Genomic DNA, 26,976 nt, shown 5'->3' on the forward strand with positions numbered 1-26,976 from the left:
GCTATCTTGGGAATTAGCTCTTCAGCCTCAGAGTGCCCTCTGCTGACCCATGTCTCGCCTGCCTTAGGGCCCCATGTCCCTCCTGGACCCCGGTGCCCTTTACCTCCGGGTTCTGCCCCAGCAGTATCCTCACACTCTGGGTCTCCCCTCCCAGGGGAACCCCCAACCCTCTAAACCCACCTTGCCTCAGTGGCTACTACCAGTCATCATCTAGCCCCTGCTCACTCAGGCAAACTGCAGTCTGTAAAGGCCACTCATCATTGGCAAGGGAGTAGGACCTACTGCCTTTGCCTATCCCCGGGCTGCCCCTCTGCAGCCCCACTACCTTTTCATAGGCCTTCATCAAGGCCTGCAGCCTAGGGTCTACCAGGCTGGCGCTCCCCAGCTCCCCTTGCCCTTCCCCAGCACTGCTCCACTTCAGGTACCTTGCTCCCAGGCAGCTAGCCCTTCCTACTCCCGGGCTAGAGTGAGACTCTTTCAGCTCCTGGCCCACAGCCCTTTTATCAGGGCCAGCTGAGCCCTGATTGAGCTAGCCATACCTGTGGTCAGCTACTCACTGCTTTTCCCAGCTGCAGCCCTCTCTAGGGCTGCTTTTAACCCCTGCCTACCGGAGTGGGGCAGCTGCCCCACTACACACACACATATGCACCTCACTTTTTTTTTAAATGAGACTTTTCAGACTTTCTTCATAAATATTAAAGAAGAACAAAAGTACAACAACCATTTTCCCTTTGCAGGTCCCCTTTAAAATCCATTTAGTGGGAAACAGCCTTCATGGGGTAACTTCACACTGATAAGCTGGTAGACATTGGAATAAACCAAGGAAAAAAATTATAGGGGAAAAAAGTCACCATTCCACAGCCCAATCCCTTGCTGTGTAGCAGTCTTCTCAGACATTACCCTCAAAGAATGAATCACTAGAACATCTGAGTCATCCCATTGTCTCTGATTTCCAGCATACTTTCATTTCAGGAAGCCTTGAGTTAAAAAACATTATTTAATTAGTTGTAACTGCACAAAGCACTTATCCTGGCATATACCACTAAGAAAAAGAGGAAGAAGAAGACACTAAACCTCAGAAATTGTCTGAGAAGAGAGAGACAGAAGAACAAGAGATACACTGTCAGAGCAAAGAATAAAAGTACGACCCCTAAGGTAACTGAAAACCACAAGGGCACCGATAAATCCCAGGGAGCCTTTTGTCGGTTTCCCTGTAGCAAGCCTTATCAGCACTGAAGTGGACTGAAGTCAGAGAGCTGTCTGCATAGAGCTCCTCCTGATAAGTATTTTTGTTTCTTATTTATCTTGCTGGTCTTTATTACACTGTTACTTTGTTAGATTTTCTATCAACTAAAATTTTGGTGACTTTGAGTAGCAAATAAAAAGGAATAATAATGTGATCAAAGAGCCTTCACTTCTGGATTCCCATCTTAAAGGTCGTGCTCACCACCCATCAACTTTCAGTGTGCTGAGAACTGCTGAAAACCTGCCCATGGGTGTCTCAAGTTGTGCACACAAAAACAAAAGTACCCAGAGTTTGGGGTACTCTTGAAAACGTGGGACTTTATAAGGCACCTCTCACCTGCCCCTAAAACATCATTATAGTTCAATAGAAAGAGAATGGAAATTCAGATAAGGAAACTGATCAAATTAGGATGGGTCTGAACCGCAGAGACTCAAATGGTTTTCATGTCAAGGCTGTTTCAGGGATCTGTGGCAGATAGGAGTTCTGTTCTCTTAGGATACAAAAGAGGATAAAAACAAATAAAAAAATGGACACGTCTGGATTAACATCTTCTCTTTTACAAGACATCCCCATGGAGATGCAGGGCTAAATTCTGCTTTCAGTAATTTTGGTGTAAAGCAGAGTAATTCCACTGAAGTCAATGGAGCTATTCCAGATTTCCAATGATGTAGCCAAGATCAGATTTTGGCCCGCATTGGCGAGGAGTTGATTAAGATTGATCTATCTATCTATTCTTCATAATACTTTGCTCTGTTATAGTACCTATCATCTGAAGGTTTCAAAGCACTTTCCAAACCTCTTTGGCTTAAGCCTTCCAACATCCCTATAAAATATTATTTCCATTTTATAGGTGGAAAAATGGAGGCATAGAGGGGTAAATGATTTGACCAAAGTTGCTAAGAAGTCAGTAGCATGTCTCAAGTCTCTCAGTTCTGGGCTTTAACCACAACCTTAATCTATTGGTTCTGCAAGGTGCTGTATACGGGCACTTTGCTTTATCCTTTGAATGATAGATGTGTTTGGCTGCTACTATAATACTGAACGGGATTAGTAAGAAAAGGAGCCAAACCAAAACAGAATTTCTTTGTATATCTTTCTCCTGCAATCTTCTGTATTCATTGGCTGGCCTATCTATCTATCTATCTATCTATCTATCTATCTATCTATCTATCTATCTATCTATATATCTATCTAATATAATAGTAAAATTACAATGTATTGTCACATGAGCGATTGAGTTCAAGACAAGGATGGTGTCTAAAGAAGGATTTAATTATTTGCATAGGTGTTAAATAACTGAATTTTAAAAATATAGTGTTGGCATCCCAGCACATTCCTGAACATAGGAGCTGACATCATAGAATCATAGAGGTATAGGACAGGCAGGGACCTTGATAGGTCATCTAGTCCAGTCCCCTGCCCTGAGACAGGCCTAAGTATTATCTAGACTATCACTGAGGTGTTTGTCTAATCTGTTCTGATAAAGCTCCATTGATGGGGATTCCACAAGTTCCCTAAGTAATTTGTTCCAGTGTGACGGGTTAGATCACAGAAACCCCCTTGGGAGCTGCCACCTAATGTGCCAAGACTACTTCTATTCCTGTTTTCCCTGCCAGCTCACGACTCCAGCATCCTGACTTGCTGAGCCAGACACTCCTATCTGCTCCAACACAGATCCAGGGTCTGAATTACTTGCCCCAAAGCTGCAGGTTTAGAAAATTGTGAGGATTAGAAAATTAAAAAGTAGGAGCTTGGTTCATAAACAGGAACACTTAGACCTGATTTGGATTTGATGTGATGCAGTATGAATGTCATGGATAATTCAGACCAATAGGGAGAAACAGAATAAATATACTGTGTGACGGGTTGGATCACAGAAACCCCCTTGGGAGCTGCCACCTGATGTGCAAAGACTATCCCTGCTCCTGTTTTCCCTGCCAGCTCAGGACTCCAGCACCCTGTCTTGCTGAGCCAGACACTCCCGTCTGGCTCCAGACAGAGACCCAGGGTCTGAATCACTTGTCCCAAAGCTGCAAGTTTACCTGAAAACAGCTCACAGTAGTGTGCTTGTCTTTAGCACTCAGATGCCCAACTCCCAGTGGGGTCTAAACCCAAATAATTCTGTTTTATCCTGTATAAAACTTATGCGGGGTAAACTCATAAATTATTTGCCCTCTATAACACAGATAGAGAGATATGCACAGTTTTTTGCTCCCCCAGGTATTAATACACACTCTGAGTTAATTACTAAGTAAAAAGTGATTTTATTAAATACAGACAGTAGGATTTAAGTGGTTCCAAGTAGTAACAGACAGAACAAAGTAAGTCACCAAGCAAAATAAAATAAAATGCGCAAATCTATGTCTAATCAAACTAAATACAGATAAGATCCTCACCAGTTCCAGAATGCTCCCTTTTACAGGCTAATCTCCTTTTAGCCTGGGTCCAGCAATCACTCACACCCCCTGTAGTTACTGTCCTTTGTTCCAGTTTCCTTCAAGTATCCTGGGGGTGGAGCAGGGGGGGGTGGAGAGGCTCCTTCTTTAGCCAGCTGAAGACCAAATGGAGGGGTCTCCCACGGGTTTAAATAGGCTTTCTCTTGTGGGTGGAGACCCCCCTCCTCACTCCTATGCAAAGTCCAGCTCCAAGATGGAGTTCTGGAGTCACCTGGGCAAGTCACATGTCCCTGCATGACTCAGTCTTTACAGGCCGAAGCCATTGTCCACATGGTATCTTGTATGTCTCCAGGAAGACTTCTTATGTGGATTGGAGCATTCTAAGATGCATTGTTCCCCAAATGTTTCCTGATCAGGTAGTTAACCTTGCGAATTCCTTCCTAAAGAAGCTGATGAAATGACTCACAAAGCTGACTTAGAAACCAAGCAAGCATACAGCCCATATTCTTAACCTCAAGTAGAAAATTATATATATGTACAAATAGGATGAATAGATACAGTAAACTATAACCTTTATGGAGATATGTTACATGGCACAGGCAGCACAAAATATATTCCAGCTATGTCATACATACATTTATAAGCACACACCCCCATAAAGCCTTATGGGGTACACTGTCACATCCAATGCTTAGCTACCCTTACAATTAAGAAGTTTTTCCTAATGTCTAACCTAAATCTTCATTGCTACAATTTAAGCCCATTACTTCTTGTCCTCTCCTCAGTAGATAAGGGGATCAATTTATTACCCTCTTTTTTCTAACATACTTGAAGCCTGTTATCATGTCCCCCCTCAATCTCCTCTTCTCCAGACTAAACAAACCCAATTTTTAGAATCTTTCCTCATAGGTCATGTTTTCTGGACCTTTAATCATTTCTGTTGCTCTCCTCTGGACTCTCTCCAATTTGTCCACATCTTTCCTGAAGTGTCATGCTCTGAACTGGACACAGTACTCCAGTTGAGGCCTTACCACTGCTGAGCAGAGTGTAAGAATTACTTCTCACATCTTGCTTACAATACTCCTGCTAATACATCCCAGAATGACGTTCGCTTTTTTTGCATCCACAGGCAGGGACACACCCAACTGAGTTACATGAATGCTTTCCCCAGACACTCGTTAACTAACAATAGAGAGGCTCCAGGCAGTTCCCCCAGATCCTAACCAAGCATCCCTGAGCTGTACCATCTTGCACTGGTCAGAAGCCTGATCAGTGTACCTTTATTACCCAGTCCACCCTTCCCTCAATGTGGAGAGGACATGCACCAGTTTTTGTTCCTGAGCTGAGGTTTCCCAAGCACTTCAAGCCAAATACACTGCTTTAGGTAAAACATAAAACAGGTTTATTAACTACGGATAGATTTTAAGTGATTATAAGTGGTAGGCATAAAAGGACAGAGATGGTCACCAAAGAAAATAAAAATAAGTGCACAATCTAAATCTTAATCCTTATTACACTAAGCAGTATTCCAGTCATGTGAATGAACCTATGATGCCAATTGTGTTGTAATTGTGGTTTTTCACTAGTATTTCTAGTTCTTCCTGTGTATTTCCCATACTTCTTGCATTAGAATGCAGACCTCTAAGATGTTCATTAAATTTTCCCTCTATATTCCCTCTGGTCTCTCCTTTGTCTGCACTGTGATTGCTCATGTTCCCCCCAGATTCTGACCCTTCATCCAGGTCTCCATGTTCTGAACTTACCTGTGGCCTTTTGTCTCCTGCTCCCATCAAACCTAGTTTAAAGCCTGCCTAGCCAGTCTGTATCAAAAGATACTCTTCCCCTTCCTTGATAGATGGACCCCATATATGCTCAGAAGTCCTTCTTCTTGGAACAGCACCCCACGGCTGAGGAAGCCGAAGCCCCTTTGGCAATACCATCCACACAGCCATGCATTTAGCTCCAGGGTCCTCAGAACATATACTGTCTAGCCCAGTATCTAGCTACCTGCCCTATTGGGAAGCACGCTATTGACGAGATACTCAGCTGGCATAGATTGGTGCAGCTCCGTGGAATTCAGTGGAGCTATGCTGATTTATACAAGTGAGGATATGGTGCTACAGGCCCATCTAGTCTGATATACCACCATCTACCAAACAGGAACTGAACAGTGGGGAGCTTTTATTAATAGGTAACTATTATTAGATACCTACTCTGTTATGTTACTAAAATTTAGTAAAAACTTTCTTCACGAGTAATGCAATGTAATTGATAAACACCATTTTGACTGTCTAAATTCTCATGGTTTAGTTTGAAATTTGACCCATTCTGTCCAGTGTTGAGAAGTGCCAGTGTACATTAAGCAAGGATGTTCTAAACTTTCAGATCATTCCACAGGGACAAGATGAACTGGCAACTGGTCATTCTTGGATTAGTCATCCTGCCCATTAAACTAGTAGGGACATCCTTGTTTCTCATCTATTGTGAGTATTGATGTGCATTTGTAATTTTCAGTTATTATTTATTGATTTTATAGCACTGTTCTTCTAGTAGCTGATACTTTCATGTCTGTGTTGTCTAGTGTGGGATATTACAGTGAATCTCAGCATCTCACACAAACCAAACTAGGCACAAAATACCCCCAAGAATGGTGCTGGGATTGGATCTAGGCAGTGGTGATGTGTCCTAGGAATACTTCTCTGTGGCTCGCTGAAGAGCTGAGCAGCATCCTGAGGTAACCCAACAACTCCTCTTTGCTGCATGACTTTGTATAAGTAAAAGAATAAATGGACACAAATCAGGCATCAGGAATGGTAACATACAAAAGCCAGTAGGAGAACACTTCAATCTCCCTGGACATTCAATAACAGATTTAAAAGTAGCCATACTTCAACAAAAAAACTTCACAAACAGACTTCAAAGAAAAACTGCAGAGCTACAATTCATTTGCAAATTTAACACCATTAATTTGGGCCTGAATAGGGACTGGGAGTGGCTGGCTCACTATAAAAGCAATTTTCCCTCTCTGGGTATTGACACCTCCTCATCAGTTATTGAGAGTGGACCACATCCACCCTGACTAATTGGCCTTGTTCACACTGGTTCTCCAGTTGTAAGATAACTCCCTTCTCCTCATGTGTCAGTATATTTATGCCTGCATCTGTAATTTTCACTCCATGCACCTGAAGAAGTGAGGTTTTTTACCCACAAAAGTTTATGCTCAAATAAATCTGTTAGTCTTTAAGGTGCCACAGGAGTCCTCGTTTTTGTGGATACAGACTAACACGGCTACCCCTCTGATACTTTGTATGAGGAAGCCATTCATAATGTGCACTTTAATGTACCTTGTGAGTGAAAAAGAACTGAAACCATGACTGCACAATGTTGTGTGTTCTTTTAGATAGTGTGCACTATAATAGTAAAGAGTGAGATACATAATAAAGTACATGTGTTGGGCTGCTGTCCCTTGGGATCTAAACCCAGAAGGGTAATAACAAACTTTTAGATTAATTAACTGGTGAAGCTGCACTTGGTAATACCATTTCATGTGTAACTTCAGCCTCCATCTCCCATGTCATAATACATCTCTTCTCCTTTCTCTACTACCAGCCTTAGTTTAGGATTGTTATATTTATGTTTCCCTGTCACCTTAGTATAAGACCCTCTTTTTCACATTCACTTAGGAAACCTGAGTAAAATGCTTTCCAGTGGCCACCAACACTTAGAATATCAGGGTTGGAAGGGACCTCAGGAGGTCATCTAGTCTGACCCTCTGCTCAAAGCAGGACCAATCCCCAGACAGATTTTTGCCCCAGATCCCTAAATGGCCCCCTTAAGGATTCAACTCTCAACCCCGGGTTGAGCAAACCAATGCTCAAACCACTGAGCTATCCCTCCCCCATTTCTCCAAGAATGGTCAGACAGAGTCACTTTAGAGTGATTCCTGATGCTTCATCTGCAGAATTCCTCATCCCTGTGAAGTGAGAAATGGATCACAACCCACCCAATATGTGCCCTGGATAGAAAGGATTCATAGTGGGGAAGGGAAGAATTTGTTTTCCAAGGAGTTATTGTTTTAGCTAAGGGGATTTTTCACTCCTACTTGCACTAAGTGATCTCACAGCTGGAGTTTCCTCTTTCTCTGATAGCTGACAGTTTCTGCCTGGGTCACAGAGGCATAGAGAAAAACTGAGCATTTTACTCCTGGGGGAATTCTGCGCCACCGCACATGCGCAGAATTTATGTCCCTCGCTAATTTCTTTGCTTCCCCTCAGAAAAATGACTTTCTGATAGGGAAGAAAAAGGTTGCCACAAGAGTGGTCATGCAACCCTCCCCAGCAGTATGTTTCAGGTGCCCAGCACAGCCTGCAGAGAGATAAATCACTGTGGGGTAGGAGGCAGGATTGGGGAAGACCCGGCTGGTGGCTCCTACCCTGCACCAGGCTCAGCTGCTAGTCCCAGCTGGGCTGGGGAGGATGGGACTTCCTCTGCCCCTGCACGGCATCTGGGGCTGGTTCATACCCAGTCCCAGATTTCTCTCCCAGCTGCAGGAAACTCTGCAAACTTCCCCTCCCCCCACTTCCCGCACCCATTGCTCCTCTGCTCTAGGGGGAGGGATTCCAGTACAGGGAGCTGCTCCCTCATCCACCCAACCCCCGTGCATCCAAACCCCCTCATACCCAGACCCTCCCATGGAGCCTCACCCCCCCTCAGAACCCACTCCCCCTGCATCTGGACCACCCCAATGAGCCACACACACACAGATCCGCACCCCACTGAGCCCCAACCAGCTATACTTGGGTCCCTGCCCCACTCCCCCAGCATCTGAAGCCCCCCTAAGCCCCCCACACCCAGACCGCCTTTCTGAGCTCTATTCCCCCACACCCAGACCCCCACAACTGAGCCCCAACCATCTTCACCCCACTCCAGAACCCCATTACTGTTGCACCCAGAAGCCCCCAACAAGCCCCTGTGCATCCAGATCCCCCCCGCACCCGGATCCCCCACTGAGCCGCCCACACCCAGATTGCCCCACACAGAACATTCTCAACCCATAACTGGATCCCTCCACATTAAGCCCCTTCACACTTGGATCCTGCCTTGCTGAGCCTGCCTGCCTACACCTGGTGAACCTGGCATGGAGGGGCAGGGCCCTGCGGTGTTGCTGGGGCAGACCCGGTCCTTGTTCTGTGTCAGGGTTGGGTGCAGCCTCACCACTGAGTCTGTGTCCCAGGGGAGAGAGGGGCGAGGAGCTGCACAGTGATCTCCCACCTCTGTGCAGCCAGTAGCCTGTGCTCCCCAATGCCATGCTGGAGCCTCCACATTTATCTGACAAATAAAATTGTCAGAATTTTAAAATGTAGTGTTCAGAATTTTAAATATTTTGGTGCAGAATGCCCTTAGGAGTAATGGCATTTGTTTCTGTATTCGGTGTAGCTGTAGCTGTGTGGGTCCCAGGATATTGGAGAGACAAGGTGGGTGAGGTAATATCTGTTATTGGACCAACTTCTGTTGGTGAGAGAGCCATGTTTTCAAGCCACACAGAGCTCTCTATAAAAGATCTCTCTCACCAAAAGAAGTTGGTCCAATAAAAGTTATTACCTCACCTCCCTAGTATCTCCATTTGTTTCTGTGGTAGGGGGAGAAAGAGGGCATGTCAGCAGTTTGTAAAGCATGTTACAACATTTTCCTTGGTGGTGAAGCAAAGGGAGTGACACATCCTGTGGGCATATAGGGCTTGAATCATCAGTGCAGACCCAGTCCTCATCTGGGGGTAGGGAAGTGCAATGATTCCCACACAGACAGGAGTATTCCTAGGAGGGATTTTCTATCGACAAGATGTGTCTGGAATATGGAAAGTCACTTATTTTGGGAGTTAGAGTTGACCGACAAATTATTCACAAACGTGGCTGTTTTCTGTAGAGAATTTTTCTTTTTCCATGTTTGCACCCCTTCTTACTCACTTTTTACAAACATATGTTATCATTATTTGTATTACCACAGCGCCTAGGAGCACAAGTCAAGGGCCAGGACCTCATTGTGTTACATGCTGTACAAAGACATGTGTGACAATCAAGTTTTGTTCTATGAACATTTATGGCAAACTAATTTCAGACCCATAGTCATGATTCATTGCACTCTGTCTGTATATAGGGTTCTGTATTTACCTATTTAACTTTTGCTTGTGTCTGTATTGTAGCCTGTGCCTATACCAGTGTTGATGGCTGTTGTTACTGGCAGGAATACCAGAGATATTACTGCTCCCATTAGCTTTATGCTGTAATCTTCCTCATCCCTATTCCAGGCAGATGATAGCTCCCCTGGGCATGCAGTTGTGTTATGGGCTATGAACATCCTTTCCAAACAACTGCTATTAACCAAATGTTGTATAGGCAGCATTAAGACTCATCTCCAGGAGAACAACATCTGGGCTTGTGTTCAGTTCCACAGATCTTCCCCAGGCCGGGCTCTCAAGGGACCCTCAATTCCACAACTGAGAGGAACATAACAGGTAAGATGCTGGGGTTCTCTATGAAATTCTGTTGAGCAAAGGGGGCATTCTGTTTGTTTCTCTTGAATGCTCATTTTATTATTACTGAACCTAGAGGGTCCACCTGAGTTTGTGAGCCTATTGTACTGGGCCAGGAGCACCCCGGCTCACAACGGCCAAGTGAAAAACAAAACAGGGTGGAGCAAAAATGGCCTGCTCAAAAAAAAGCCCAGTGGCTCATTGCCCCTGGAAACTGATGCCCAGGGTGGCTGCCCTGCTCAACTGCCCCTAGAACTGGCCCTGTACAATTACATGGTAAAAGTTCCTGCCTGCCCTGAAGAATTTACTATCTAAATAGAAACCACAGGATAAGTATCATAAGCCCCATTTAACTGCTGGGGAACTGAGGCACAAAGAGATTAATTGACAACCACAACTCCAGTGATAATCCCACTGCCACATATGTACCTGATATTGTAGAAAAAAATGCAATTCCTTGGCATATCATTGTATTATTGGACCAATATAATAGCAAGGGGGCAGAATTTCCTGGACCGCTTTAACTCTGAATTTCCCAACTGTGTTAAATCCTTAAATTTGAGAGTATATTAGAGAAGAAGGATGTCCCAATGATTAAGATGCTAGCCTTGGACTTGGGAGATCCAAATTCATGTCCTTGCTCTGCCACAGCCTTCCTGTGCAACCTTGGGGAAGTCACTTAGTCTCTCAGTTTCTCATGTATACAATGCAGGTTATTGTACTTCCATACAATTGTGAGATGCTCAAATACTATGGTAATAGGGGCCACAGAACTACCTTAAAGGGGTTAGCTTCACTTTTTGTATCTAATATACTCAAGTTGTTCAGACAAATTACTATCTATGGATTATTTGCACAGTAACTGATGCTGAGATTCAGAATTTGGACTTAAAAAAAACCACATGTATTCTGTCTGTGTGTTTGTGATCAAATATCTGTCTAGATGAGGCTCCCATCATTGTATCTGAGAACCTCACCAAACATTAATGAATTTATCCACACAACACACCTATTCAGGTTGGCAAATATCAGTAATCCAATGTTACAAATCGGGAGGCTCAGAAAGATCAAGCCAAGATTTTTGGCTAGGGTTTTCAACACTAGGAGCCTAAAGTGAGGCTCCTAAATCGATATTTAGGTACCTGCCTGATTTTCAAAAGTGCGGAGCACCCAGTTGTTCACACTCAGTGGCCAGGAACTGAATTTAGACCAATGTGTCTTAATCACAAAATCATCCTTCCTCATATGAGCATTTCCTCACAGATACACACGTCTGGTACTTTCATTGGAATAAATGATACACACCACTTTGAAAACTTCATGAGGTTGTGAGTGTGAAGGGGCTCCAAGGGGATGAGTTGAACTACAGCCTTAAGGTAAAATGTTCAGAAGCGCCCAAGGACCAAGCGCCTAGATTCACAAAAGGATGTAGATGGTGAGATGGTGAGATGCATCACAAAACCTACCTTTTAGGCACCTAGAAAATCACAGGAACAACACTGTGAGCCACGCAGCCTGAGTGAGGCATCTAGGCTCCCTATACAACGAATGAGTAGAGATAGGTGGCTTGGTATGTGATTCACAAAAGCCAGCACACTAGGTGGGGAGTTGCCTAAGATAGCCAATGGGAGATGCTGATGAGATGCTATGCCCCGCCCCTCTTATAGACCTTGTCTACCCTTGTGGTGGTGTGTAGGGTATGTGTAGCTACACACCACAGTGAAAGATAGGCTATTTCCACAGTGTGGTGTGTAGCTGCATGCGTCAGTGAAAGACTCTGGGTGGGGGGGAGTGGGGAAAGGCTCTGATGGGGGAGGCAGTGTTGAAAGAGCCTTTCCCCGCCGCCTCCCTCCATCCAGAGTCTTTCACAGCTGCATGTACTTTACACACTGCTGCAAGCGTAAGCAAGGTCATGAAGATAGGAGCTTAAACGCAGGCTGCAGAACTTTGAAAGTGAATAAGATAAGTTGAAGTAAGGCCACCTTAATTCTGAATAAAACTGTCCACCCAGGGATTTAATGCAGTTTAACTAATCCACTTTAAAAGTTAATTTAGATTAATTTTCTGAGTGCCTCCATTTAAACAGTCCCTTAGGTACTTTTGAAAATGGGACTTAGGCTCCTAAATCACTGAGGTGCTTTTGAAAAATGTATCCCTAGCTTTTGTGAAATATTCACAAATTATCTCCCCTGGTGGTCAATCAGTACTATGCATTATCAATTCATCCCCAATTTTAGTTAATGAATTGTTATTCGTGAATATTTGCCAAAGTGTTTGGATGAACAAATTTGTGGCTGTTTGTCTGAATCACATGGTATTGTTTCTGCTGCCTGATTGGCAGAAACTTTTTAAACAGGCTATATAATATAATATAATTATAATTCATTAATATATACAGGAAAATGAACTTGCTAGTTTTATCCATGTAGCTTTTTTTAATTGTTCAACCAGTTCTAATATACAGTGATACTGTTCCTAAAAATGATTCCAACTTTGAATTGAATCGCTCAGAGAGGAATTGGATTTTATTTTCAGTTCTACAGACTACCCCAGACCTGCCTAAGACGCAACCTGATTCCAGCACAATCACAACTACAGTTCGCGACAGAACAGGTACCTCTGTGGAATTTATAATCTGATTTAAGATATCAGTTTGATGAAGGTAGAGGAGGACCTAAAGCAGAACCTCATATCTAGCCCCTCTTTTCTAAAGTTTGGTTGGTGGAGAATAAGGTTCAAATATCCTGACCCAAATTTGACCCTATGGTTTTGTTTTTGATTGAATCCAAACCCTAAAGGGGCCTATTTTCCAGATCCAATTTGGATGTGGCCTTAAAATGGCTAAAATACCATGAGAATATCTGTTCTTGGAAGATTTCCACCATTCTAGATGGCAGAAATCTGTCCATTTTAGCTAATATCAGGACATTTCTTTCACTAGGGATCAAAATCTCCCAAGGACAGTTCAGTAGGTTTTGGCACTGCCAAGCCCTAAACAGCTTTAAATGCTAAGTCCAAACCTGCTATTTAGGTCATCTCTAGAATTTCTTGAAGTTGGATAGTTACTTCTGATGGTTCCTGTGGATGCTTTCTCTGCCCTTAGGGGACTTGCGGAATGGATATGGAGCTACACTGCTGGGCACATTACAGTATCATAGGCATATATATGACTAGATGGGCAGATTATGTTTTGTGTTGAAATATACAGACATGTCCGTATTCAGCTATACATACATGATGAGGACCTCTCCCCTTACACCAATGTAAATGAAGATTAATTTCATTAAGGTCCATGGAGATGGACCTTTGTACACAGGGACAGAATAAGGTTATGAGGGGCCCAAGGCTAATGGAAGGGAAGGGCCTGCGTAGGAATTACGTATTGCAAAAACATAATGAAGTCATCAAACATTTATGTACATACATATTTACATATTATGTATTTATGTAAAATTAACAAGTTTATTCTACTCTCATTACACTCAATTCTTCAAACAGATACTGCTGAGTAAGAGGTAACATGAGGGATGCTACGCTGTCCTTCTCTTAGGCCTCCTTCCTCTTAGTGGAGTGGTCATCTGTATGAGGATGAACACTGCAACATTCACCATCCTGCTCACCTCTTTCAACCTTGCGCTTCTACCCTCAGCTCTCCACATGGCACAGTGCAAAGCCAAGCCCTGCAGGTGTTTCCCCCAAGCTATGGACTCTACACCACATACCCTGTCTCACTCTGTCTGCAGTCTAGGAGGCAGCCAGCTTTTGTTATGTAAAAGAAAACCCCTCAGGTGTAAAATCCACTGAAGTAGAGGAAGTAGCAGTGGGAAAATTACATTGGGTGGCATTGTATTTTAGGCTGTCTTGCTCTGAAAGCTGCCTCCCAGTGTTGCACTAGCTGAGGACAATGAATTACTGTTTTCACGTTGAACCCAGTTTGTGCAGTTAATGTCCAGTGATTCATCATATCAGGCTATTCTGTCACCAAGTTCTTCCACAATTAGAATCATAGAATAGAATCATAGGACTGGAAGGGACCTCGAGAGGTCATCTAGTCCGGTCTCCTCCACTCATGGCAGGACTAAGTATTATCTATTCTAGAATGTGTGATCAGCAGCTCTGACATGAGTATTTTTTTGAGCATGAGTTCAGTGTGCACCAGACCCTTACGGTTTGCATTTGTTTGTTTTAAGCTTTCTGCAAGAAAAAGGCAACAGCTAGAAGTGACACAGATCTTTAGTTGGTTGCCCAGTCGTAATATTTAGCACTTCTGTATATGTTAGCTCTTCAAAATCACTGTACAAACATTAAACAAACTTAACCTAAAGCCTTTCAGTTTTTGATTGACTAGGAGTTGACAAAACAGAGCTATTCCCTGTTGAGTTCTCTGCCCACCTGAACAAAAAGACTTCATTGAAAATCAGCATCTTAAAAGAACCGTTAAGGATCTTACAAAAGAACAGTCCAACCAAGGCTGCTGTACTAGTGACACCCTTGTTACATCAGGTCTGGTGTTTGTTTAAGGCTGAGTAGAATGAAAGGAGAGCTCCCTGTTTTGTTTGCATGTGTAAGGGCTGGTCCACACTAACCCCCCACTTCGAACTAAGATACACAACTTCAGCTATGTGAATAACGTAGCTGAAGTCGAAGTATCTTAGTTTGAACTTACGCGGCACACACGCAGCAGGCAGGCTCCCCCATCGACTCTGTGTACTCCTCTCGCGGAGCAGGAGTACCGGCGTCGACGGCGAGCACTTCCGGGATCGATCCCAGAAGATCGATTGCTTACCGCCGGACCCGGAGGTAAGTATAGACGTACCCTAAGTCAAGCAGGCCTTGCTTATTTTTTTCCCCTTAAAGTGCTCAGAGTTTAGGGGAGAAAAGTGAATAAGATTCTGCTTATGCCAGGTGTGAAAAAGCAGAAGGGCCCAAAATCTATTCTTGTGCAAAAATCTGTTCTCCCTGAAGTCAATAAGGCTACACAGGTGTAACTATCAGCAGGAATTGGCCTGTGTTCTCATTCCCTTCTCTAATCACACACAATCCATGCTTACCCAACATTTTCCACTTGGGAAAGAAGTTATTTTGAGTTGGGGCAGAAAAATGAGGACTAACTTCAGGTTTATTTAGCTTTATGTTTTTGGAATGAAACTCAAAAGAAGTCAAATGTGAGGTACTTTTATGATGGATTGAAACTGCTAGAGAACCAACAAATGGACAGAACCTGCCTTTAGCCTATTCAGCCAATCTTTCTATCATAGCCTGATAAGAAGTGGATTTAAAATCCGTGAGGGAGAGGGGAGGGAGAAACCTACAACATTGTGTGTTGAGCTTCCTCCAGTGCTTTTGCAACCCCTTAAAAGTACAAAGATGTGCTGGCCTGTGGAACTAGGCTGAGCATGAGGAAAGAACTTTGTTGCCTGTGCATCCCAGTACAGAAAAATACATCAAAGAAAAAACTCATCAGTTCTTCAGAAACAGGACCCAGCATATATAGATGATGATGGTGATGGGCACTAGGACCCAAGAGGCAGCGTCCTGGAGCTGCCTGCCAGCTCCCGCCCAGGAGTGGTACAGAGGGAGCTTCTACCCTCCCTGACAGCTAAGCAGAGCTCCAGAGAAATCAGGGATGGGGGAGCTGGGGTGGGGGTACAATGCCTGCTCAAACTGTACCCGCAACTGGCACGGGTTCCCATGGTAACCGGATTTTTAGTGTCCGGTCACCAGTGTTAACCAGATACCTGGCAGTGTGTTCCTGCAGCATGGGGAGAGGCAGCAGGCTGCCGGCTGAGTTCCTTCCAAGCCACAGAGGGCTGCTTTGCCTTTCCTGCTGGCAGGAGAGCTCCAGCAGGGCTACATGAGCAAGCTTGCTCTCCCTCCCACCCTGGTCAGGCCCCCTGCCTGACCAGTAGGGCCTAAAAATAGGAGGGCCTAAGGCTATAGCCTTATTAGCCTAATGGTTAATCCGGCCCTGTTTGTATGCCTATTAGGCTAGGTCTACACTACGTGGGGAGGGGGTGTCGACCTATGATATGCAACTTCAGTTATGTGAATAGCGTAGCTGAAGTTGCGTATCTTAGGTCAATTTACCTTGCAGTGAGGACGGCGGCAAGTTGACCGCTGCCGCTCCCCCGTCGAATCTGCTTCCGCCTCTCGCTGCGGTGGAGTTCCGGAGTCGACGGCAGAGCGATCGGGGATCGATTTTATCGCATCTACACTAGACGTGATAAATCGATCCCTGATAGATCGATCTGGCGGGTAGTGAAGACGTGCCCTTAGATAGATGCTGTAGTGAGGGCTGAGATGGAACTTGTGTTTAAATGCTTACATTCAGGTGCTTATTATTCTTTTTAAAATATATGATCTGGTAATTGGTCATGCTTGTTCCCAGCCCAAAGGTGAATTTCTGGAAGTTTAGTACATTTGACATGGATGTTTCTGAGATATATGAGTGTGAGTAAACAGCATTTTTCCACCACATTGCCAGATGCTTTTTAATGCTCAGATTACTGAACAAGGCTTTCCCTTCAAACCAGAAATTTGCCATGGATATACATGTTCCGCCCCCCCTCCCCACTCCCCCGGTTACATGGGTGTAAATCCTAGTTAACTCAGTGAAAGTAAGTGACTTCCTTCAGATTTATACAGTTGGAAATGAGAGCCATTTCTGGCCCACACAGGGTTGAACCTGTTTACACAAAGTCTGAGTTTAGTCCTTAGGGACAAATTTTGCCCTTACCCATACTCCTTCATTCCCACTTATGTCAAATTCACACACTCGCATCCACTCACCCCCGCCCCACACAGCTATGTTTATTTAATTGAACCAAACCTCCCCTCCAACCCAAAGCACCCCAAACTGCATGTATTGGGAGGTATTTGAAATATGAATCTGTATCCAATATCTATCACATCTAGTCTCTTTCTCTATAATGTGCTGACACAAAACTCCAGATGCAAACACTCATGAGCTTTGGCGGGTTTGAGGCCTGGATGCAGAGTCTGCAGCTGGGGTGCAGCTTTAATGTCACAGTTTAGGGCAACTGCACTTGTATTTCCCCTCAGGGATTCAGCAAGGACATCCACTTCCAGGCTTTCAACTCCCCTGGCCCTCACCTCTCTTGGGTGGAGACACGTCTCTCTCTCTCTCTCTCTCTCTCTCTCTTTTTTTTTTTTTTAACCAGGATATTTTTAGGCTGAACAGTTATTTGCCTTTATTGTGGTATTTCCAGCAAAAGACAGACTGCCTAAGCAGACCTGCTTGCTTTTTCTCCCAGGAGCAGGTAATCAGTAGACAATAGGTTTTTATTCTGAGGGCGTAGCTTCAAAGGCCTTCCAAGTACCTGGTAGGAAACCCACTTCATATGTATTATCCCAAGCAGTTTTTTAAAGTTCCTAACATATTCTCAAGGTTTACATTAGTCAGTTTTCTGAAAAAGTTACATACAATCCTACAGTAACACATAAACTATTGCATTTTTAATGCAATAGATCCCACAGGTATTAAACTTAATTCAATAATGTTTAACTTAATTCAAGTAGAAATTCAAATAACCCCCATCTAATATATACATCTAATGCATACATAGTCTAATCTATATATTTAATCTATATAGATGTGACATCTTGAAAATAAAACACATAGGACCAATTTCAGAGATGAGTCAACCAGATTCCTGGTGCGGTTAATGTGTGTGTAACTGAATAGACTGAGTAGCAGCTGATTCAGAGCCAGTTAGACATATCTACAGTTCTGCTGTACTATGGCTGACCTGTAGTGAATCCTTTACTGGCATTTACCCACCTGACCACTGGGCTTCCCTGCCTTTCCAGTGGTGTCCTGTAGGCATTGGAAGGGTAGGGAGTTTCCCAGCTGTAAATAAGATTTTTGCCTCTCATCTCTCTGTGATTTATTTTATAAGTTGACTGTCTCTTCATTTCTGTTCAAAATTCTATGTTTTTCTGTGTAGTCATGTCCCCTTCTACAGCTAAGCCCCTACAGTGGGAGGGGCACCGAGGGAATTACTACTTATTTTCTAAAGCCAAAGAGGTCTGGAGTTCCAGCCGAACAGAGTGTGATGACCAGAGCTCGGATCTAGTGGTCATCAGTGACAGAAAAGAGATGGTAAGATCAAACACGGCTTTGTGGGAATTGAGATTATGCTGAATGCCCAGATCCTCAAATGTACTTAGGTGCCTAACTCCCATTGAAACCTTTGAGGCTCTGAACCTAAGCCTACAATGCTCTGGTTTGTAATCAGTGCTTCCTGCTGCAGACAGCTTTCCATGACCAGAGCACTGGGTCTCTGTATGCTGTTGATGCCAGACACAGTCATCTGTATAGCATCAGAGGGGTAGCCATGCTAGTCTGAATCTGTATAGCAGTGATTCTCCAACTCCTTCATTATGAGCATCTCTTCCAAAGAAAGACATCCTTTCCTGGGCCCACCTGTCCCCCCAATACCTCAGTCACCCACCATTTTGTTATCAACATGCTGCATTCTGCAAAGCACCAGGAGAAGCCTCAGAGTTTGAGAAAATGCAGCCACAGCAGAGGTCCTGATCGGAGGCCTCAGAGGAATGAGATACATCTCTCTGATCTCCGATTAATCAAGTATCCAACCATGCATGTGCATCCTTTGACAACAATGAGATTCAGTAACCTAAGGCAAAGTAACCTCACACAATGTGTAAACTAGTGTTTCACACTCACTGTAAGGCCTCATCTACACTAAGCGTTCAGAGCTACATCAATTTACACCAGCTGAGGATCTGGCCCTCCAAGTATAACCACATCAAAGGACCTCATTATAGCACAGCTAAGTCTTAGAGGATTAGATTGAACTATTTAGCTTTGTAGTATGTAACTTGGGATGGTATACCCTGCTCCCCTCAGTATCCCTGGCTAGCTCTAGTGTCTCACCTCCTCCCCATCCCACCTCACTCCTCTTGGGGTGATTTGTATACCCCAGGTTGCAGAGAGGAAGCAATCTCTCTATTCATCTCATGTGCAGAAGCTGCGATCATCCCTTGTTCTTGTTCGGAGTAAGCCAAGATGGGGGAAAACTCCTTCCATCCTCATAACCTCATGTATCCAAGCTAGGGCCCAGGAAAATTTGCACTAGAATCATATCCCAATATCCTAATTTTACCTGAATTATTCCAGGATTCAACACAGTCACTAGCAAAAAGGCGAGTCCTGTCTGCACTACACATATTAACCGCATTGCAACTACGTCAAGGGACATTTGGTTGCCAAGAGGAATGAGCTTAAGTGTGAATTGCAGAGTTATACACAAGGGTAGATCATTGGTTTGCAAAGTAATTGTAGCTGGCAAAATGAAGAAGATAACATTTCTCCAGTTACTCTCAATTCAGATGATAACCTGGTTCCTGGCTCCCACAGCCATTACAGACACAGTGGTAAGAGCAGGATAAAGGAGACGCTCTTTGGATTTTCCTCTCACATTTCCTGTGTGTCACTGATTTACCACGCACTTCCTTTCCTTGTCAGGAGTTTCTTCGTAATAAAACAAGGGATGCTGATTATTTCATTGGACTAACTTACTCAGAGATGGAGAAGAGATGGTACTGGATTGACAAGACAGAGCTTACGAGAGACCTGTATGTTTCTTCTTTTCTCTTATAGCTAATAAACATAATGGGCCAGAGCATCATCATTTATATGCGTGTAGCTCCACTGAAGTCAGTAGAGCTATGCCAATGTGCTCAAGATGAGAATCTGACTAAATGAATGTAAGTGAATCTACCAATGCAACTTCTAGTTAATTGTGGATAGTACTAGAATCCCCTCTGAAAACAGGATGTGATTTCCTGTGACTTTGTCAAGTGAACAGTGTTTACTGAAGAAGTCAGTGCCATTGTCACATGGGGAGAGGGCTCCTTCAGTCTGGAATTTCATTGAAGCTGTCTCAGAAGGACTGTGTTTGTCATCAAAGTCTGCATTAGTGTCAGACAGGACAGAGTTTTCTCCCTGGGGCTGTTATGGGGAATAATATTAGCAGATTCTGTGCTTTGTGGGAGAGGGAGATATTTCCTTATTAGAGGAGGAACGGGAAGAAGGGAGACACTTGTGTATGCATGTGCATGCACATAAAGAAATTAAAATAAGGATTTAGTTCAACAGTTCAGCTTCTTTTTTGGTTATTTCTCTTTACCCAGATTTACTCTGAAACCAAACACATTGGAGTATGAAAATGACTGTGCAGTTATCAGAGCTGGAGAAGTGAGTCCTGCATCTTGTCACCAACAAAACCAGTGGATCTGTGAGAAGACAATGAAATAACTCTTTTTATGTTGGGAGAGACCCAGCACAGATAGTTTGTGGCACTGGAATCCAACTGGGGCATTTCCCCCTAATCTCAGACACAAATATGCACATGTATTCTCATTTTATAATAAGAGGAACCATAACATGATCCTGGCCTATGGAACTTTTTATTTTCTATCCACGACAAATTCCAGACCAATGTATGCATTCTCGACACCATTTCTGGATGCATTTTCATCAGCACGTTGTAGGAAGAGTAATGGAGGACTTCATTTTCTGTAATAAGGATACTTCACCAACCTTAATGACTCAATTAGGCATCTGATAGACTGACCTCCATGGAGGGTCACACGTGCTGAAAGGGTATAGGGTGCAAGAACTACTCAAGGGCCAGGGAAGATCACAGCTCCTACACATGGACTGCTCTCTGCAGAGCAGAGGTGGGAATGAAGCAGGACCATAGCCCTAGCTCCTCGTCCCAGCGTTGTCCAAAAGAATTGGGCCCTAATCCACAAAGAGACTTAGGCATGGCAATGCAGTCCAGTTCAATGCCTAAACTTTAGGTGTCTGGCTACCCAGTGGAATCCACAAAACCTGAGTTGGGCACACAGGCTCCCTATAAAATGCATGGGGAAAGATACGTGCCTGAGAATGGGATCCACAAAAGCCCACACACTAGGGCATGGAGCTGTCTAACCAACCACTAGCAGATACTGAGGAGAGGGGTGTGTCCTAAGAATCACCCCTCTCTGGGTCTTAGGCACCTAAATCCAGGATGGAAGGAGGCTCTTATTTCTGCTTGGGATTCACAGCCTGGAATTGTCTCCTGGAATCATGCTCTTAAGCCATTTTTTGCCAGAAATGCAGTGGCACATGCCTAAGTCCATACCAACTGGCTGGGCAGGGGGGAAGGGAGGACCTCCTTTATAAACTTTCACCCAGCGGTTATAGCACTCACTTGGGATGTGGGAGACACTAGTTCAGTTCCCCCCTGGGGCTGAGGAGAAGGAATTTGAATGTGGGTTTCCCACCTCTTTGACGAATGCCCCAATCACAGAACTATAGAGCCATTGTCTTGCTGGCCCAGTGTATATTTTGTGTATAAATAATTATATAACAGCTTCAAGAGGCAAGTGTGAGAGAGCCCTATATCAAAACATCCCATCGTCCAGCGGCTAGGGCAGTCTCTTGGAAGACTTAAAACCTAAATTCAAATCCCTTGGCCACATCATGTAGAGGACAGAACTGAACCAGTATCTCCCACATCATGGGCTATAAGGGCAGCCTCCCTTTCTCCCAACTACCATTGTGTACAGTTTGGTGCGTCTGAGCATGTCTCCTGGATCAGGCCTTGCAAGCGAGCTAGGAGGGGGAATGCCTATCTTCCCCTGGTTTGAGGATTGCACAGAGGCTTAGGCGAAAGATAGGTGCTTGGACGCCTGCTTGGGGCAGCAAGGTGCATGCTCAGTGCCTTTAGGATTTTTACAGCAAAAATTGAGTTGCCTCAAGGGTTAGGCGGCAGCTGAACAGGATTTTGACGATCTCAGTGGTGCCTACATTTTGGACTTTAGGCACCTAAATTCTTTTGAGTGGCCCTTGGTTATTTGCAGAGCAGGGATCATGATAAACTCTCATACAGGGGCACTCACATTGACTCCAGGACAGATTGTGCTTTATTGTGCTCCTTTTCGAGCTCTGCACAATCCCCAACCCAGTGCCATAAACACACAGTCTGGCTTTGAATAATTAGATTATTAAATAGTGAGGCATGAAAAACAATTTTGTTACATTATTAACAGACCATTCCCTTCCTGGGCGACTCCTCATCTATTCTGACTGTATGCTGCTCAGTTCAGGGACCTTCTCTCCTTATGTTTGTAAAGCACTTAGTACACTTTGAGCCCTGAATAAATTCTAATGATAATGGTGTACTCTTTCTCTGTACATTTGCCAGAAGGCTTTAAAGGCTGAGATCTATTTTTTGCTTTAAGTCTCCTCTGAACATGCCTGACTGTCTTTCAAGTCATGGTGTTTAGTCGACTAAAAAGGAAGGATATGCATTCCCTTTCTTGCATCTGTATGTTAGAAAATCAGCTCATGGTTTGCTAACACAGCAAATGAATTACAAAACAGCATGCAGATTTGCAAAACTCAAAGATTCCTTTAGAGAAAGAGCAGTTGATTGTGCAAGTGGAGCAACATCTGTGGTGTTAAAATCAGAGAAGTGCTGCCGCAGGGTGATTAAGCAAGGTAGAAGATGGAGGTTTGGTTACTAGACCAGAAGAAGTTCCTAACATGGAGAGATTTTTATGAAGGGATTAATCACCTCACCTAATATTTGTTGAAAGAAAGGAAAGGCAATAGCTTTTCTCCATAATTAAGAGACTCACTTTCCATTAAATACCTGATTTTAAACCTCTGCCTTAACTTCAACAAAACTCAACCAATCCAGTAGAAGTTTCCCATGTGTCCCCAGCCAGAGGAGTAAAGTTTGAGAGGAATCAAACACGGTATTTTGGAGACAGGAGAGTCTGGACAACCAGAGAAGCATTGCTTTTGAGAATTCTTGTAATTTTTTTCAATGTCATATCTAAAAAGATGCCTTGGAAGCTCCCAGGGTATGTCTGTTATGAGAAATTCTGGCTACAGAGACAGAAATATTGGCTTGAGTGGGTTCTGGGAGCAAGAAAAGCTCCTGAGTACTTTTCCTAGCTCTGCCATACTGTGAGCACTTGATATGTTGCATTTATCCAGAATAGCTCATACAAAGATACAGAGGTATTTTACAGACTAATGATTACAGACTAAATAGCATTATTCCCATTGTGCATTCAAGGTAGGCATAGATAAATTAAGTGACTTGGCCAAGATCATACAATGAAGTAGTTATGGAATTAGGATAAAGAACTAGGGGCCAGAGCCTCAGCTAGAGTAAATTGGCATAGTTCCATTGTAGTCAATAAAGCAATCCTGATTCCCATTAGCTGAGGATCTGACTTCACATTTCTGACTCTCAGTTCCACACACTTAATCCAGTAGACCACACTTCCAAGTAAATTACATAAACACTCCTTTATGTAACTTTCCTCATGGGGCTATAGTTACTTCGGTCCTTTAGAAGATTAAATAGTTACGGGTAGTGTCATAACGATAAAGGGAAGGGTGTAACAGCTGTCCTGTGTACAGTACTATAAAATCCCTCCTGGCCAGAGACTCCAAAATCCTTTTTCCTGTAAAGGGTTAAGAAGCTCAGGTACCTGGCTGGCATCTGACCCTAAGGACCAATAAGGGGACAAGATACTTCCAAACCTTGGGGGGGGGGGCTCCGGGGGGGGGGGGGAGGCTTTTGTTTGTGCTCTTTGTTTGTTTTTTTCGTTCGCTCTTGGGACTGAGAGGGACCAGACATCAATCCAGGTTCTCCACATCTTTCTAAACAAGTCTCTCCTATTTCAAACTTGTAAGTAAATAGCCAGGCAAGGCGGGTTAGTTTTCCTTTGTTTTCTCAACTTGTAAATGTACCTTTTACTAGAGTGTTTATCTTGGTTTGCTGTACTTTGAACCTAAGACTAGAGGGGAGTCCTCTGCGCTCTTTAAGTTTGATTACCCTGTAAAGTTATTTTCCATACTGATTTTACAGAGATGATTTTTACCTTTTTCTTTAATTAAAAGCCTTCTTTTTAAGAACCTAATTGATTTTTCCTTGTTTTTAGATCCAAGGGTGTTGGATCTGTATTCACCGGGAGTTGGTGGGAGGAGGGGAATGGTTAATTTCTCCTTGTTTTTAGATCCAAGGGGTTTGGATCTGTATTCACCAGGAAATGGGTGAAAGGTTTCTCAAGGCTTCCCAGGGAAGGGAATTAGCTTGAGATGGTGGCAGCGGACCAGAGCTAAGCTGGTAGTTAAGCTTAGAAGTCTTCATGCATGCCCCCACATGGTACCCTAAAGTTCAAAGTGGGGATACAGCCTTGACATGGTGGCAGAGGTGGGATTAATTTTAAACCCAAAAGCCAGTAAGATTTTTTTTTTCCTTCTAGCTGCTTGGAAAGCAGAGCTGAAGGTAGATGCATATCTTATCTCTCCTTGCTTGAAGGCAGAGGTGTTAAGTTTTTTTTAACAAGAGCCTTTGTTAAGAAAAGGGTTCAATTAATGAGCAAATGACTGGTAAAAGGAATTTACAAGCTGAATTGTTTTTTTTTTTTCTTTTTACATCCTCGGGAGTAGCTAGTTAGAAAGTCTCTGTTAACTCAGCAGCAGCCAAAGCTGAGAGCATCCCAGTTTCAGTCAACTGCAGAGGGGTGTGACCCAGCACAAAAAAACAGAAAAATGACTACCAAAAAAGAAAAAGCAAAAGAGGAGGCCCACAAGAAAGCTATGGAGCTAAAAAAAAAAAGAGATAGAGCTGAAAAAAAAAGAAGAAAAAGCCAAAGGGGAGGCCCACAAGAAAGCTATGGAGCTAAAAAAAAAGAGATGGAGGAGAGAGAAAAAGAAAGGAAGCATGAACTGGAAGTAGCAAGGGCTAGGCAGGATGCACCAGCCCATCCTAACAACTCCTCTCCAGGTACCACTTCCCATCCCAGAAAATTCCCCACCTACAAGGCAGGCGATGATACTGAGGCCTTCTTAGAAAATTTTAAAAGGGCCTGCCTTGAATACAGCATCACTCCAGACCAGTACATGGTAGAGCTGAGGCCGCAGCTCAGTGGACCCTTAGCAGAGGTGGAGGCTAAAATGCTTAAAAAACACATGACCAGTTATAAACTTTTTAAAAACAAGGCCAGAATCAGAATGGGGCTAACACCTGAGCATGCCCGTCAGCGGTTCAAAGCCCTAAGGTGGAAACCCGATGTGTCATTTACCCAACATGCCTACCACTTTGGAAAAAATTGGGATGCCTGGATATCAGGAGCAAATGTTAAATCTACGGAAAAGTTGCCCTTCCTAATGCAAATGAAGCAGTTTTTGAAGGGTTTTCCTGAGAAAATAGAAAGGTACATTCTAGATGGGAAGCCCAAAACTGTAACCGAGGCGGGGGAGATTGAAGCCAAATGGGTAAAAGTAACAAACAAAAAAAAAAGCTAGTAGCAGTTGGAGCAAATATCAGAAGGGGCAAGCCGAAACAAAACCTTACCACCGGGGACAACCCAAGGCCCCACCCACATCCCAAGGGAAACCCCAGGCGCCTTCTCACCCCACCACACCAGTCTCCACCAACCAACATCGCCCCGGTGATACCTTAGCAGAGCGATGTTTTAAATGTAATAAACTGGGACATATAAAGGCTCACTGCCCCAAGAACCCCAACCAATTACAGTTCATTACACCACAATCACACCAAAGATCCCCAGACCCAGATGCCTCTCCCATACCCTCGAAGCGAAGGGAAACCTTGAGAGTGGGCGGAAAGAAGGTTATCGCTTGGAGGGACACTGGGGCACAAGTGTCAACTATCCACCAATCCCTAGTGGACCCCAAACTCATCAACCCGGAGGCTCCAGTGACAATTCAACCCTTCGTGTCACAGTCTGTAACCTTGCCTACAGCCACGTTGCATGTCCAGTACAAAGGCTGGTCAGAAATGTGAACTTTTGCAGTCTATAACAATTATCCCATTCCCATGCTGCTGGGGGAAAACTGGGCCAACCATGTGAAGCTAGCCAAGAGGGTGGGAATAGTCACCCGCAGCCAGGCTAAGCAAGCTTTCACCCCCATCCCTGTTCCTAAGCCATCCACCAGGGCCCCGTCTGTGTTACCAAAGACCCAAACAAAGGTGGTGAAACCGGATCCCCTGCCAACGACTGCAACAGCCGTAGTGGATCCAATCCCAGAGACCCAGCCAAAGCCAGTCCCAGAACCAGAACTGGCAACGCAACCAGCACCAGAACCATTGCCAGCCCTGAGTCCAGCGCTTGCAAACCTGTCTACAACTTCAACGCCAGAGGGCACCAGCGAGCCTGAACTGGCAGAAGCAGCAGATAACCCTACCCAAGAGGCTCAGCCAGAGCCTGAGATACCACATAGTGCACCAGCGGACAGCGGTTCACAGTCAATGGAAACAGCCCCAGCACCTGCATCGCTTCCAGAGGGACCAAGCCCCAGTCTACAGTCCAAGGAGGAACTGAGGTCTCCAGCATCAAGGGAACAGTTCCAGACCGAGCAAAAAGCAGATGACAGCTTTCAAAAAGCTTGGGTGGCGGCGCGGAGCACCCCACCGCCTCTCAGCTCTTCTAACTGATCCTGGTTTGTTGTAGAACAAGAACTTTTATACAAGGAGACTCTTTCTGGTGGGCAGGAAGACTGGCATCCTCAAAAACAGTTGGTAGTTCCCACTAAGTATCAGGTAAAGCTCTTGAGCTTAGCCCATGATCATCCCAGTGGCCGTTCTGGGGTGAACAGAACCAAAGACCGGTTGGGGAAGTCCTTCCAGTGGGAGGGAATGGGCAAGAACGTTGCTAATTATGTCTGGTCTTGTGAGGTGTGCCAACGAGTGGGAAAGCCCCAAGACCAGGTTAAAGCCCCT

The 26,976-nt window shown here is 44.2% G+C and overlaps 1 protein-coding gene across 3 annotated transcripts; it reads left to right on the forward strand.

The window, feature by feature from the left end:
- The first annotated feature begins 1,076 nt into the window (after window positions 1-1,076).
- On the forward strand, window positions 1,077-23,769 carry LOC128830519 (C-type lectin domain family 5 member A-like). 3 transcript variants are annotated; one of them, XM_054016369.1, is made up of 7 exons: window positions 1,077-1,155; window positions 6,040-6,125; window positions 10,085-10,153; window positions 12,707-12,784; window positions 18,139-18,293; window positions 19,683-19,792; window positions 20,351-23,769. In XM_054016369.1, the coding sequence occupies exons 2-7, from the start codon at window positions 6,047-6,049 to the stop codon at window positions 20,472-20,474; spliced, it is 615 nt and encodes a 204-aa protein (XP_053872344.1). In that variant the 5' UTR covers window positions 1,077-1,155; window positions 6,040-6,046; the 3' UTR covers window positions 20,475-23,769. The 3 variants fall into 3 exon arrangements, with proteins under 3 accessions (XP_053872344.1, XP_053872343.1, XP_053872345.1); XM_054016368.1 differs by having other exon boundaries at window positions 1,112-1,283; XM_054016370.1 differs by having other exon boundaries at window positions 1,136-1,155; window positions 6,028-6,125.
- The last annotated feature ends 3,207 nt before the right edge of the window (window positions 23,770-26,976 follow it).

This window comes from Malaclemys terrapin, chromosome 1 (genome assembly GCF_027887155.1).
Source record: "Malaclemys terrapin pileata isolate rMalTer1 chromosome 1, rMalTer1.hap1, whole genome shotgun sequence".
NCBI lineage: Eukaryota > Metazoa > Chordata > Testudines > Emydidae > Malaclemys > Malaclemys terrapin.